The sequence below is a fragment of the Haliaeetus albicilla genome, chromosome 2, assembly GCF_947461875.1.
Source record: "Haliaeetus albicilla chromosome 2, bHalAlb1.1, whole genome shotgun sequence".
Classification (NCBI taxonomy): Eukaryota; Metazoa; Chordata; class Aves; order Accipitriformes; family Accipitridae; genus Haliaeetus; species Haliaeetus albicilla.
The window spans coordinates 44888216-44903115 of NC_091484.1; the positions used below are offsets into that span (position 1 = coordinate 44888216).

Sequence of the window (14900 nt, forward strand, 5' to 3'; positions counted from 1 at the left end):
AAAAAAAGCATCTGGAAATGGGATGTCCTTGGCTTCTCCTCCTGCCTTGCAGTTAGGAGCAGTAAGTTTGCAGAAAGGTGCTGTTTGTAGTCCTTTCAGGAGCTGTGCTGGCACAAATGCCTGTTCTTTATGTTCAGTGTCCATATTTTTAGTGCTACTGACACATTCTTGTTGCTTATTGGGAAGTTTGCTTCTAGCTTCATGGGGGGAAAGGGTGGCTTGGGTTTTCATGTTTGTTTTCTTGGCATTTTAAATATTTCTTGTCTCCTCTGGGATGCTGTGCTGTATGTGTCTTGTGGTCGTTATTCATAATTTAAGAACCTGTCTTTATAGTGGAACATGTGCAACGGGCCTATCTTTATTCAGTCAACTCTTGTCTGAAGAGCATCTTGGAGCACCTCTGTGCTGAGCACAGCTCTCCCACACTTTGTTAGAGGGTCTTGCCTGTCATGCTTCTGGTTTGTGTTTTCTTTTTTTTTTTCTTCCCTCCTTTCAAGTATCTGGGTGATGAAAATCATGTCATCAGTGTTTTGTCTCATGCTTTCCAGCTTCAATGCTTCTTGTATGTGGCTGTTTCCGTATGCTGAACTGTTTCCATCTCCCTGAAACCAAGCATTGGTGTGTACATGTGACAGTATGTGGTTATACAAGAGTGTATTAGTTGATTTCTGAGGCTTCTGCTACTGCTTGTCTCTATCTCTCTCTCATTTATGTTCATCCTATGTTCCCTTATACCCAGAAGCTGCTCTTGTGTGGCCACTGACCTGGGATCCTGATCTTCCTATCTGGTTCCTTCCCTGAACTCATTGTGATGCAGTTCATCCCTAAACTCTGTCCAGATTTTGGGAGAGCTTTCTTTCATAATGCCCCTCATATTTTAGAAGCATCTCTAGTACTTATTACTCCCACAGTAGCTGGTCACGTCCCCTACATCCTTTCCTACACATGTAGATCCACTTCCCTGTGAAACCTCTCCTGGATACCTCTGCCTCGCTCTTCATCTCCATTCCCAGAAGCCTAGGCAGCGGCTGGGCCACCATTCCTTGGGTCGCTGCTGTGGCCTCCCTGGTCTCCCAGCCAGGCTCCACTTCCTTCAGCACTCAGGCTGCCTGTTCTTCATTTCTATGGCTAGGCAGTAAGGAAAGCTTGCTCCACCCTTCTGGAGCAGGCCAGGCTGCATGAGACAACCTTGAATTTCAACCAAAAGATCAGGTGGATGTTCCCTGCAACCCCCCCTTCCCAATGTGGCTGTTGTGCCCACTGCCTACACCTTGCAATTCCTTTGAGGCAAGGGCCACCCTGTCTTGACGCTGCTTTCGTTATGTGCAGCTGCTGTTTAATGCAAGAGGTGTGTGCTGCAAATAGTTTGAAATAAATTTTTTCCACTGCTCCAGCGGTCCTCTACCACCGCTCTCTGCATCTTCTTGCTATGCTCAGCTCTGAATAGCACATGTTTCATTCTCATCCAGATGCCAGGAGCAGGCATTTAAGAGCTGTGGCTCCCTAAATATTCAGCAGGCGAATAACCAAGATTTCTTAGTTCCTCTTACACCGCCTCCTCTTTCTTCTCATGTCAATAGCAAAGCACTGAAGTACTCTTTCCCTCTGTGCCTAAAAATCTAGTTCCCCTTCTGTTGGGCTGAGCATTTTGCTATGAATCAGTGAAAAATCAGAATGAAGTGTACATTCATACAGGCGTATACAGGGGATTTACACTCCCACTTCCCTTATTTTAAACAGTGCTGGCTTTTTAAATGTCAAAAAATTTAAATTTTAGGCTTTTTAAGGAGAACAAATTGTTTTGACAAGAGGAGGTAGTTTATCGTATAGTGAATGTGAAACTGGTAAATAGTATACAATTTGTCAGTGCCCTGCAGTATTGTTCACTTTTACTCTTAATTTATTACTACTATGGATGTTTTTGATTCATGTTCAGGGGAATATTGCTGTAGTGAGTTAAAGTACTTTTAGTGGAGGATAGCATTTGGAGCTGCTTACAGAGCAGCAGTGAAACAGGACTGGAGCCATTTACCTGAATACTTGCAGTGCCTGTTTCAGAGCATAAGAAAGAAGTTGCATTGAAATTAAGTGTCTAGGTTTCTGGAAAATAACAGGTTTGGGTTTTTGTGTGTGTGTGTCGTTTTTAAGTCTAGCACCTGATGTTACCAAACTGCTTAGATGTTTGCACAACAGTGACTTTTGCAAAGGACAACTCTAATGGTTTTTTAGCTGTGAAAGCCTGATGTCTTGGGCAGACCTGATTATTTAGTTGAATTGAAAACTTGGCTATAAAATGTAAGGCAGAGACTTAGGACTAAACTTTCCTGTGGGGCTACTGGAGCCAGTAAGAATAGAGAAGACCTCCATTGCGTTTTGTTTGATTTCTTGTGCTTTTCGCAAGTAGGCCTGAGGAATAGCAGGCGATTTAACGATGTTCCAGGCAAGATATTCTCTTTAAATAAAAGAACAACCACCCAAAAACTTATATCTTCCATGTTAGTTGCTAGTCTCTTTTTGCTCTATGAATTCCAGTGATTGTGAGGAATAAGGGTATTTCAGTTTTCAGGTCTGTGCAATTATAGAGTATTAACTACTGCATAGCAAGCAGAACAGTGTAAACTTGCCTCCTTTATGATTGCATCTCTGCTGTTTTCCCTTTGTAAGAAGGGAAAACCTATCCTAATTTCATTAATAATGAGGCTGTATAATAAACTTCAGGGTCAGAGAGCTTGCTGGTGACTGAATACATCCTGCAAGGTTGTGAATGGAAAACTCCTTCCATCTCTTTGTAGAAGGCTCTGAATGCAAATAGCTGGAAGTAGAGATCGCTCGAACCATGTTAGGTGTAGTTAACTCATTTAACTATGGCTGTTCCCCTTGAATTGTTTCAGTCATCTTACTTGTCATTTGATTGCTCCTTAAAAATTGACACTTAAAAGTAATTTATAGTCTGCAAGCTGTCAGCTAGCACTCAGCATTCACACTGTGAATTGTTTTGTTTGGGTATATATAGGTCAAATGGTATTAGCATAGTGTATCTATTGCAATCTTAATTTCTAGTTTAGATAATTGCATTCAAAAGTTTGTGGTTTTTTGTAAACATCCTCTTAAATCTTAACTTTCAGGTTAGTGCGTGAGTTGGTCATAATGCTGGGATACTTTAAGCTAGACTTGGATATCTCATAGATCTTGGTAAATGTGTACTTAACAGAATTTCGCAATAATATCTTTTTAACTTTTATGGTTTTTTAATAACCTGGTTTTGAGCGTTTTAAATATGCATACTTTTATTTTTGACTATCTGAATGATTAGGTAGCTGCTTAGTTAATGTGTTTTATCACAAATTTTCTACACTCAAAAATCCTGTGATTCCCCTTTGCTTCAAGGTTCATGTTTCTACAGCTTGAAGGCTTTGCACTTAATTGTTGGTGTTTGCAAAGCTCTCATCTCTGCATTAGCATTGCAGAGACCTTTACTGTAGATTTTATTTTAACCTGATTCTGCAGCTCAAAGTGATTCAAATACTTGAAGGTGGTGCTCTTGCTCTACCAAGATCTCTCCTCGTTTCTGTAAAGTGTATATAACTGGTATTTTTGTCTGACCCCAGGCTTGAATTCTTGTGTCCCGCTCCAACCTCCTCTACTTCTTTCAGTGCCCAGTCCCTGCAGCGATGACTAGATAAGGTTGTCCCCTTTCCTCCCCTCTCCCTGAAAATAGCCATACAAAACAGGAGAGGTGGGTTAAGAACAACTTGTCTTCTCCAGCTGTTGGAATGACTTTAGCAATTTCAGGTGTAGCTGTTACACCTACTCAAGTGACTGAGCTGCCCCATGTGTTATGAGACTGCTACTGATGATCTACATTCAGGTACTGGAGTTTGCCATGCCAGTATAATAACTAGGGAGGTGATGTAGGTGACATGCACTGACAGCTCAAGGGAAAGTTTTGTATAAGAATATCCAGCAACCCAGCCCATGTGTCTCCTAAGCCTCTGTAAATGCAGATAACAAGTTCCTCCCTTCAATAGTCTCTTGTGTTTCAGAGACTCCTTGTTTAGAGGCCAAACTTACTCTTAAATGGCTGGTCCACAGCAGTGCTGTCCCTTAGTAGGACTGTTGGGAAGCCAAAGGCATGGCATGCATCCTATAGATGACCAATTTAAAAAGGGCGAAGGGGAATCCTGTAAATATAACTCAAGTAAAATGCGTCAATCTTTTTATACCTTTTTCTGCTTATAAAGAGATTGAAGATATTCATGAAATGGTTGTTAAGGACTTATCTTTTTCCCAAAAGCTTGTCATCTTGAGTTTTGTGCACAATAGAGGGAATGTCTCAGATGTGATCTCCATCTGAGTTCTAATATACTTCGTTTTTATCTGCGCTAATCTGTGAACTAAATCCATTTGACAGGATTTTCCTCTATGATTCCTTCTATAATTTTTAGATAGTTATAAGAGATCCTAGAGGAAATGCTTAATGTTAGAATATGGGACAACCTTCCCAGGAAAGATTTCCCTGGTATCAAGCACTGACTTGGCTCTGTTTCGACAATGTGCCAGCATACCTGTATCAGAAAAATTAATATTTTTTTTTTTGTAAGTGTGGCCTCTTCATGAAATTATCCCTGTGTTCTTGTCGAGAGATTTCTTGGAACTTGTAATTGTTGATTGGTTCCAAAAGATGATTCAAAAATTGATTTTTAGTCTGACAGATTTCTACTATAGTTGCAGGTTTCTAACTTTACAGAAGTCTTTTTTTTTTTAAATGAACAAACTATTATGCTGAAACTATTATATCACACTAGCATCCACCTTGTAGAGCAGGAATGAAGTGGCATCAAGACTTTTTAATAGCTACAGAAAATAGATTCCAGAAATGCCTTTTTCACACACACGTGCACACATACAGAGATAAGTGTATAGCAGAAGTACAATTCTCCCTGATAAATCTTCCAATTAAAAAGAATGCATTTTCTTTAATGATATAGAGTTAACAAAATTGGGAGGACTGAAAGGTTGAGGGGGGAAAAGGAAAAACATAACCATTTCCTTTCTGTTTTTCATGGCACTGAGCAGGACATTGGAACTTGCACTGTGGGGCTGAGCAGCAGTCTTCCTGACAGAGACCACTGCTGGATGCCTCTGTGGGAAGGTGTTGAAACTGTCATTTAAAGCACCAGTTGTATTTCAATATAGTACTGTGAGTAAAACAGAAAATTCAACCTTTATCCCCATTTTCCAAACATTCTTTTAAAGTTTGCTGGCTCCCTTGCTTTTTGTGTTGTCTATCATTTAATCAAAGTTGGGCAATGGATGCTCACTGGATAGCAATGCTTGTATAGCTTTTTTTTTTCTTCCCATTGGCAAACTACAAATGAGATTGTAGAAGTAGTGGAGAGTGTTTCCACTTAAACTGGCCGCCTCAATGTGAGAGGAGGCAGATGAACATGAGCTAGTGTTGCTGCTGCTTCCCACTACGTTTCACAACACCCATCTGCCAGCCCGGCATGTGATCCTCCCCTCACGCTGAGCTGCAGAAATGTCCTGGTAGCCCGTCAGCCTGGGGAGGAGGGGGCCCCAGCAGTGCCCATGAGGAGGCCCTAGGAACAGGGATTAGCTGTGTAAAACAGTAGTTGCTGCCTTTAAGGACCAATCTGCATGATGGTGCTTTTTAATTTTCTGGAAATCTGGATGGGTACTGAATCAGGAGTGTTTGCATTAGTGCAAACCTGGGTCATAAACTCCGACATTATCTGAAACTGCTCTTGAAGTTACACCTTTAGCGTGAGGAGAGGGGAGATTAATAAAGTATCGTAGCAGATATTGTGTGCTGCTTAATTGTATTCAGATAATGTTGCATAAATACTTATTTCTATGTTTTCATTTAATTTAGATGAAGGGTGAATAGAAGCTGCCAATTTGGCCATCTCTACGCGATTCGTTATTTCATAATACCTGTATCATATTCCCTCTCTCTCTTTTCCAAACTGAATTATCCTGCTCCCTTTAATCTCTTTGTGAAGGAGGCCACCCATGCATCTAATAAGTTTTGGTGGTTCGTGTTTTTTTTTTTTTTTTTTTATTTATTTTGCCTTTCTCTAAACTTTTCTCAAGTAGTCTTTTTTTTTAACCTTGGAGACCATTTAATGCCATTTGTCAGCCTTGGTACTATGATTTTTTAAATTTTTTTTTCAATCCCTTACCTCCTTAGTGTAATGCACACTAATCTTTCCTCCCTATCGCACATTCAGACTATTTCCAGCTTAGGGTATAATATGGGAACATGAAAGCACACAAGATCTTTTTGCCTGCTGCATTCAGTACCTGGGCTAACTTTGTAGCACAAAAATTTCTTTTGCAATTTCTTCTGTTTTCAGAGCTTCATTAGAATACTTTCTCTGTGAATGTTTCCATTGTATGAATTTTTATTTTAAAAAAAGGAGGGAGAGTGAGTTCTGATGCTGATCTTCATCTGTAATGGTTTACCACATTGCTTATACTTGTTGGATTCCTCTTAATTGTTTCTTTAGAAGCTAACCTTCTTCCATCTGTAAATTATGCTGTAAATTATACTTTGTGATTTTTGACTTAACAGGACCTTTCTTAAATCTGCTAAGTGTAGTTCTTGAATACTAGTGTGGTTTTAAAGCATATAGTTCTCTCTTTCTGTTATCTTTTTTTTTATAAACATGGGGGGTGTGTGTGTGTGTATACACACACAAATTCAAATGGTCCAGCAGTACTATCTTGAAATACTTATAAACACATGTGGTATGTGGAGTTGGTTACAATAGTAGTAGTCATGGTTGCATGTGATGCTCTAGCTGAGACCTATTTTCAATTGCTTTATATCTTTTGTATAATTTGAAACACCGAAGTTGGAATAGTCCACAGCATCCCTTACCTCCCTATTTTTTATTTGAGCATTTCAGATGTGCCAAAACGAGAGCGAGTGTTTGTTCTTAGCACTGTAGGGAGGGACGTTGGCTCGGGCTGGAGGATGGCTCTGCTGTCAACTAACAAGTCCAGCGTGTGCAGTGAAGATGACTTGTCTGTAAGACTTGTGCCCCAGTTGCTCACCACACACTTTCTTAATTTTGCAGCAAGTTGAGGACTTTCAGGAAGACAAACCTCTTTGGTTAGGGGAATTGAACGCTGCCATGGCAAATTGAAATCTGCATCTTCTAGTCTTTGGTGCTGGGCAAACTATTTAAGCGGTAGTTGCCATTAGTTGCTAACAGCGTGCCTAGTCTTCAGTTTATCTCATGTGACGAACCTCAGGTCTCTCTTGCAGAAGTGCTGTGTTCTCCTTGCTACTGAAAGTGGCTTTGAAGCTGTGCTTTGAACACACAGACGTGCTGAGCACTGTGGAAAATCAAGCCCTCGGTGTCCAAATTGGTCGCTCAATTAGTAGTTCCTTTTGACAATTTTGGCTTTGCTCTCTGTGGTTCAGCTTTACGTTCTTAAAACCCTGGTAATGCCACCTAAACAGAATTGTATTATAGGGTAAACTTATTAATAGTTTTGAACATTTGGATATAACAGTAAGTTCCCAGGAGAAGAATTCACTCCAGGGTTTGTATGGGATGTGGTAAATAAGCCAGAGTTATTGTTTTCAGGCGCTGCCTTTCTGGTGTGTGCAAACAATGACTTCAGCAGCTTCCAGACTTATTTTTCTGATTCTTCCAGACTATGGTCATGGTTTCATGAGACAGTAAACTGGGTATTGGAGGGCCTACAAGATGAAAAACACCATCACCACATGCTGCAATGCATTGGGCCATTGCAAACTGGTGTTGCCTATTCAAATGCCTTCATAAGGTTTTGGAGAAATAATTTTGTCCCGGCAGACCGTGTTCTGGTTTGAGTACTCCATGTCCATGCTGCCTTTACAAGGGACCTACATGCTCTGACCTTCTTTTGGTGAAAACGGGTGAAGCTGCTGTTCTTGCGCTCTGGCTGGTGGGCTGGGAGGTGTGCCAGGAGACCTGGTGTCAAGCTCACTGGTCTGCCATGGCCTCCATGCAGGTGATGCAACATTATCCAATTACACCTTTAAAAAATGGCTGTTTCTTCAGGGATTTATTAGAGGCTTCTTCATATTTAATTTCCTCCGTAAAGCCATGCTAGGCCTCTGTTGGGGATGTGGCTTTTACCAACAAAAAGACTATGCCTAACTGAAGGCGCTTTGAAAAACCTTTTTAACGTTGTCTGTTGTCAGCGGCTGATGGGGCTGGGAGAGTGATGGTGGTTCTGCTGAGGTCTTGTTTCAATAAAGTAAAAAATATGCCAGCTCTGCTCGCACTGTGCTGCATTAATATAATTAATTTTAAATTACCTTTTTTTTTGTGGACCTAAATATACTGACAGAGCACTTGAAGTGTGCAGATGGCATTAGTGGTTCAGCCAGGCTTGCTATCTTGGAGTGATATCAGCATTGCTCTGCACCCCCACCCCCTCCTTTCCTTACCTGGCTCTTTTGTTTTCTTTCACCCCACCTCTTTTGAATCAGAAAGATGCTTCCACTAACAACTTCTCTTTCCTCATATTGTTGCCTGACTCTTTTTTTTTTCCCTTCTTTTTGTTAAATCACCCAGAACACTGAAAGTCTTTGCAGCCAAAAATTTTCACGTGGTCCTTTACTGAATGACCCTAATTCTCCTGTCTCTCTTTCTGCTTCCGCTATTTGTGATTTCAGTGGTGTTGTCTAATTTTAACTCCCAATCAACATGCCAGGAGTCATGGAGTTCTAATGGATTACTCTATGTGAGTGGAGAAAATAACTGCAGGTTCTACAGCACTACTCAAAGTTCCCATTGATAAGTGTGCGTGTGTGTGAGAGAGAAACAGTAAGGAAAACTGTGCTTTTGGACCAGATGTCTTGAGACTAATTTGCTTATGGTGTAGGGCAGAAATCCTACAGCACTGTAAGAAGAGGTGTATGAAGTAGTCTGTTTTGAAAGTGCAGAAAACAACTGCTCTGGTTTGTTCAAAGGTGTTACTTATAAACCTGTGAAATCTGCATAAGAGCCAGGATATTTTAATGTGTGCTTCAAGCTCTCTGCTCTACTGAAGAGTAATGTTTCCTTGTTTCTTTTTTCCTTGTAAAGCAGCCTTGATTTGTGGGGCTTGGTGTAGGGTAATGCTGTTTATAATGAAGTCAGAATTCGCTTTTAGAGCCTGATGAATGAAAGTCCACAGTATAAGACTGCAGCTTTTTGTGAGAGAGACATCTGTGCTATAACAAGAGCAGGAGACCCAATTTAGACAACTGCTAGAAGGAGAGCTCAAGAAAAGGAAAGACTTTTTTTCTAGCTTAGATTAAATATTTGTACAAATAAACTTTTCTTTTCAGCTGCTCATCAGAATTGCTGCTGCACCACCAACTTGGCTTTGAATTTTGTTCTGATTGCCCAACAAGGCTGTACACGAAGAGTGTTACGGAAGAGCAGCTTAAACAAAACATGTTTGTTTTGCAGCAGAACTAGAGGCTTTGGGCTAGAGAGAAAAAAAATTTGGGGAGAGGGAAAAGACAGTGCAAAGAGAAATATGAACAAATTAAGGATATGAATAGAAACTGGCTGTTGCAGTAAATACATGTGAAGCAAGAAACATGCAGGAGTTGAGTTCTGTGTTTTGAAAGCAAGTTACAACAGAGGATCTGGCTTTGAATACAGTCACAATGACTTCTCCCAACTGGATCAGCTGGTTCACTTAAAAGTGTTCTTACCCATGAAGCTTGCTCCTCGCACACACATGCATATACCCCAACTGCTGCTGAAACTTTTTTACTAGTGCTTTTTAAATACAATCTGGTAAAAGGCTACCTCTGCGGTGTTGATCTCACATGAAACCTTGCTTCATGAGAGTGATGGTGATGAAAATGCAAGTGTCTACTGAGGACAGTGCTGCAGAGAGCAAGTGTCTTTGACCCAAGAGGATTGTTTTTCATTTTGGTTAAAGAAAGCTCCCATCCTTCGAGGAAACTTCTCATAAATCTGTTTGGTAAAGCAAATCTTTTAAGAACATGGGAATTCAAATCACTTGGATTAAAGCCCAGATGGACACCATCTCTGAAATGGCTCTGAAGAGGATTAAGGAGCAGCGTAAGTGGAGAATTCCTGGTGAAGAGAGGTGGGATGCTGAATGTGCCATCCTGGGCTATTCCTCAGCATTAACAGCAAAGGAGCCTTTTGGTTCTTGAGCTTCTTGGAGCAGATGCAAGGCTAGTGTGTTAAGAGGTTTTTGATGGCTGATTAGAAACATGCTGAAAGTAGTAGTTTTTAGAGAGAATGTAGCATCTTTAAAAAGTTGTGTGGATTCAGGTTTAAAGCATTTCTTTTCTTGGTGAAGCTGGCAACTTTAATATGTGGGTCTTAATGTAAAGGTATGCTTAGCCAAGAATATAAATTTAATATGGCAATAGCTTACAAAATATTAATTATTATCCAGCAACATCTTGTGGTACCTCTGGTATTCCAGCTTTGCTCTTTTCCTGTATGATTAAGGATGAAAATGAAATTCTGTGATTTTGAAGTAATGCAGCTTTGGGGCAGAGTGGGCATGAGCTGGTGGTCCGCACAGTTTAAATGTAATAAAAATTTATCTTAAGTAAAGATGTTAGCTCACATCGTAGTGTGGTCTGCTGTGTGTGGGTGTTGACATACTGTAGGGACAAAGAAATTGCTTTATCAGACTAATGAACTCTTCAGTATCCTATTTCAAGTAAACATCTCAGAATGGATCTCTAAGCCAGGGACTTGCTTTGCTTTTCTTGTTTTAAAACTCTGGCTTTGCTTTTCTTATTTTAAAACTCTGACTCCACCTGTGATTCTGTTCACCTGCTAATTTCAGTGGAGGCACAATTACCACTTAAGCTGTCTATGGAAGAAGGCTTTCACTTGTGGTGACTCTCCTGGCTTGTGTGGAAACATGGCCACAAACCTGCAAGACCTTACAACTCTCCCACTCACCTGTGCCAACATTTTAATTGTCTTAAAAGGATCTTCCAGAGACTTTTAATTTATTTTAATCCCCTGGAGCATCTCTGCTTCAGTATATTTAGTGAATTTCAGAGCAAACTTTTCCTTAGGTAGTCAGATCTGTCAGATCTGAGGAGTGGCAGAAAAAATATTTTTTAGGGGGTGGAAAAGGCAAACTCTCAGACTAGGCTAATCTCTACTTGTAGGAGGAGAGGACAATTAACAAATTGTCTATGAAAACAAAAGAGTTGCCAAGAAAATTTACTAGATCCTGTACAAGAAGGATGGGGAAATTCTGCAGTTAGTAGTAGCAATGCACTGCTCAAACTTGGTGAGCAGCGCATTGCCTTTTAAATACATGGTTTGAAATATTACCTTTGAAATGTCTGTGTGCAATTTCAATTTTAGTAGGTGGTAAAAATTGGAAATTATACTGATTTAAGTTGTCATTAGGTTTGGGCAGATAAACTGCGATTTATCTTAATGTCTTTTAGATTGTAGTAAAAGTATGTGGTACATTAATAAAATATAATTTTGAATTCTTAATCTCATGAAGATGTAGAGTCTGAATTTTACATTTTTAGGGACTGGGGTTTTGTGCACACTCTGTTGCTGTTTGTAGCAAGTGGAAGCGTAAAGGGTACTGCAATGAGAAGCTGCACAGATGCGTTTTTATGCCTACTGCTTTCCTTCTGTCCTTGCTTCCTTGTTTCCTTCCTTTCCCAAAAGGGTTTCCTCCCTTTCATACTGACATTTTGCCCTAAGAGACTAACTGAAGAGAAGAATGGTACTTCAGTCACAGAAGTGATTGCAAATTTACTTTTTCACTTCTTGGTGTAAATGCTGAACTTTTTGAGCATAATTTTAATTCTTGAGTCAAAACATTAGGATGCAATAAACTACAATTATGTACTTCTGCGCTAGTTACTGCCACAGTCACTGTCTTCTGGAACATTATTTCTTACCAGGAAGAAAATAAAGTATGTACCATATGAATTTTAGAAGTGATACAACTGTGTGTGTTTTACTAGAATATTCTGACACCTTGATTTTCCTAAAAGTGTCATTGATTCTTGCCCCTTCTTCATCCTCTATTTGACTAGAATAAAACAAATTTATGCCAGGTAAAACTACTTTATTTGGATTTCGTTTGTCCCTTGTCATATGTTTTTTTACCTATTCCTCCCTAGCTTTCTACCAAATGACAAATTAATTATGACTTTCAAATAATTGTGAAGATAGTGTTGCAAGTCATTCCTCTGGAATGGGTCTTTCAGAAAACTGTCAAAGTAATTGCAGAACAGCTCTTGATGTGCTGGTTATTCTGGTTAACTTGTCTATGTAGGCAAGCCCCTACTAAATAAGAGAATAGCATTTTTATGTATGACCTAAGTGTGTTGGGAGGAAAAAAAAACCCCAAACGGTAGCAAAGTTATATATATTTTCTTGGGATACATGGAAAGGTTTTATTCCAGACTTGCTGCTCTTGAATTCTTCTTGCCTCTGCTTTAGCCTACTCTGAGAACAGGTGACTTAGATTTATTTTCAAAGTTTGGGACTTAGTGTAGTGTGACTTCTCAGAATTATGTTCTGTATTTTCACATTCACGAGGTTTTAAACAGAGATTTTTCTGATGTGAGAAAGAAAACATGCAATGTGTGCTTGTTCTTCCGAAAATAGTTAACATTCCTTTCTTATTGGAGTGGATGTCTTGAATGCTGATAATAATAATTCTGATAAAATTATTACAAATTTTAGTGTTTTACAGGCTTTTTTGTTAATCTGTTTTGAAATTGAAATCTGTCATTTCTTTTCCCTCTTGATAGGTGCTGGATAGTTTGTTAGCTCAATATGGAACAGTGGAGAACTGTGAGCAAGGTATGGCTTTACTCTCAAATGACTTTGAAATTTGTAGTGGGAAGGGAGTACACACTTTACTTAACATCTTTTCATTGTGTTTTACTCTCTAGTGAACACTGACACGGAGACTGCAGTTGTAAATGTAACATATGGCAATAAGGACCAGGCTAGACAGTAAGTATCTTATTTACTTGTTAATGTCATCTAACTTGCATTTTGGAATTCATGTTGTTGCGATTTTATATGTAACCTCACTTCTGATTTAATTTATCAATAAAATTTTCATGTAAGCATTAACTTTTAAGAAAGTCTCTTGGTCTTCCCCTCACCAAGTCTTGTGTGCTTTACCTTAATTTCCTATTTTTTGTTATCAACTTTTCCTGCACTTTAATAAAAAATAAACTAATAATTTTTAAAATTGAAATTTGGGGTAAAATTTTTTGACTGGGGAGGGCAGAAAGTGATTTGCCAATTACAGGATTGGAGTTACTGCCTAGTGATTTTTAGCCATGTTTTAAAAAAGCTTTGTGATGCCCTCCTACAGTGTTGGTTGTTCTGTGCCTGTCTTCTGGTTAGCAGTTGCGCTCTTCAATTTGTTTCTGTTATTTTGCTATGACTTTCCCTTAAGAAATTATTATTTTTTTTAATTAGAAAAATGAATACTGCTTCCAAACACACAAAAGGTGGTAATTTGAATACATAAAATAATTTATTTTGGCTTTTTTAACTTTAAGCCACATATTTTATGCTTGCTTATGTCTTCAGTAATTGATAACTTTTAATCTAGATATTAAAATTTAAAAATATAATGCTTTACTTAATCAATGGTTGTATATCTTCTTCCTTTAAACATCCATATTATATATTATGCTATAGGTTTAATCTTGCTTTTCCACCACGGGTAGAAGAAAGACTTGTGTGTTCCCTGATTTTTTTAATCTGGTGACATAAACATATTTTTGCCCTTTTTCTAGCTATAGCAGGTTAAACAAAACCAAACACATGCAATAGCCTACAATGATCTTTTTATTTTAACTTTGAAATTTCTGCCACCTTGTGGCTAACTAAAATCAGCAGTTAAGATGCAGAGTATGCTTATGGTATGCATTAATTCAAAATTACAAATGAAATAATATTTGTACATATAATTAAGTAATTATGACTTCTGTGTAACTTGAATGCAACACATGTATTTAATCTTTCAAAGTGTTAGGTTACTCGTTAGTGTATTCTAAACAACTGTGATGGGAAACTTGTGTCAGTGGTGTTCCCTTTGTACAGTGGAGATGAAGGGTGCAATGTTTTCCTTGAATTGACTATTTAACTTTTCTCAAAACCTGAATTGTTCAACAAGTTCTTCTTCAGGTTCATCTGTTGTTTTTAATTCTGTTGCACAGTAGTTAAGAAAAATGTTGAATTTCTAGTTCTGAAGAAACCTATGGTGCAATGTTCAAAATTAATGCTACATGTGCCAGTTCCTTCTTTGAAAATGTAAGAAGGAAGTACCTAAAATACCATGGAAAGAAGCACGATGCATATTTTTGAGCTGTCATCTGTGATGTGGGTTCCTGGACTTGAGCACTCCCTTCTGAAGTTAAAAACAACAGCATACAGTTTCTCCTCCCTCAAACTGTACTTGTTAAATTTTAAGGTCAATCCTGAGGAAATGCTGAGATAAGCCAAGACTGTGAAGAAGCGTCCGAGATAAAATACTGTTTTGCATGAGAAATCACATGACAATAACTGAAAACATCTTGAGTTTGAAGCAGGTGAATTAGCATCCAGCATCAATGTTGGAGGAGGACCTGAAGCAATACAGGTTGAATGATGACATAGAGTTTGGTTGCCTTGAACAGGTAGGGCAAGTGGAGGAGCCTTGATTTGTTTTTGTGAATGCTTTGATATGGACACAGGGTTTTCTAAGGGGATGAATCCATTTTCTGTACAGAAAACCTTAGTTCAGGTTGACTGCGTTCAGGATGCAACCTTGCAACCATTTAGAAACCCTGAAGAGAGGAAGGGGCCAAATAGAGGTTTTCCAAAAAACTGTGAGGAATT

The 14900-nt window shown here is 38.9% G+C and overlaps 1 protein-coding gene across 2 annotated transcripts in view; it reads left to right on the top strand.

Annotated features, from left to right (window-relative positions):
• IGF2BP3 (insulin like growth factor 2 mRNA binding protein 3) overlaps positions 1–14900 on the top strand; it is a 118020-nt gene that overhangs the window by 60319 nt on the left and 42801 nt on the right. For both annotated transcript variants that reach the window (XM_069773341.1, XM_069773349.1), the window contains 2 exons: positions 12809–12860; positions 12953–13016. In XM_069773341.1, the coding sequence (XP_069629442.1) occupies positions 12809–12860; positions 12953–13016 (116 nt within the window). The remainder of the gene's footprint in view (positions 1–12808; positions 12861–12952; positions 13017–14900) is intronic.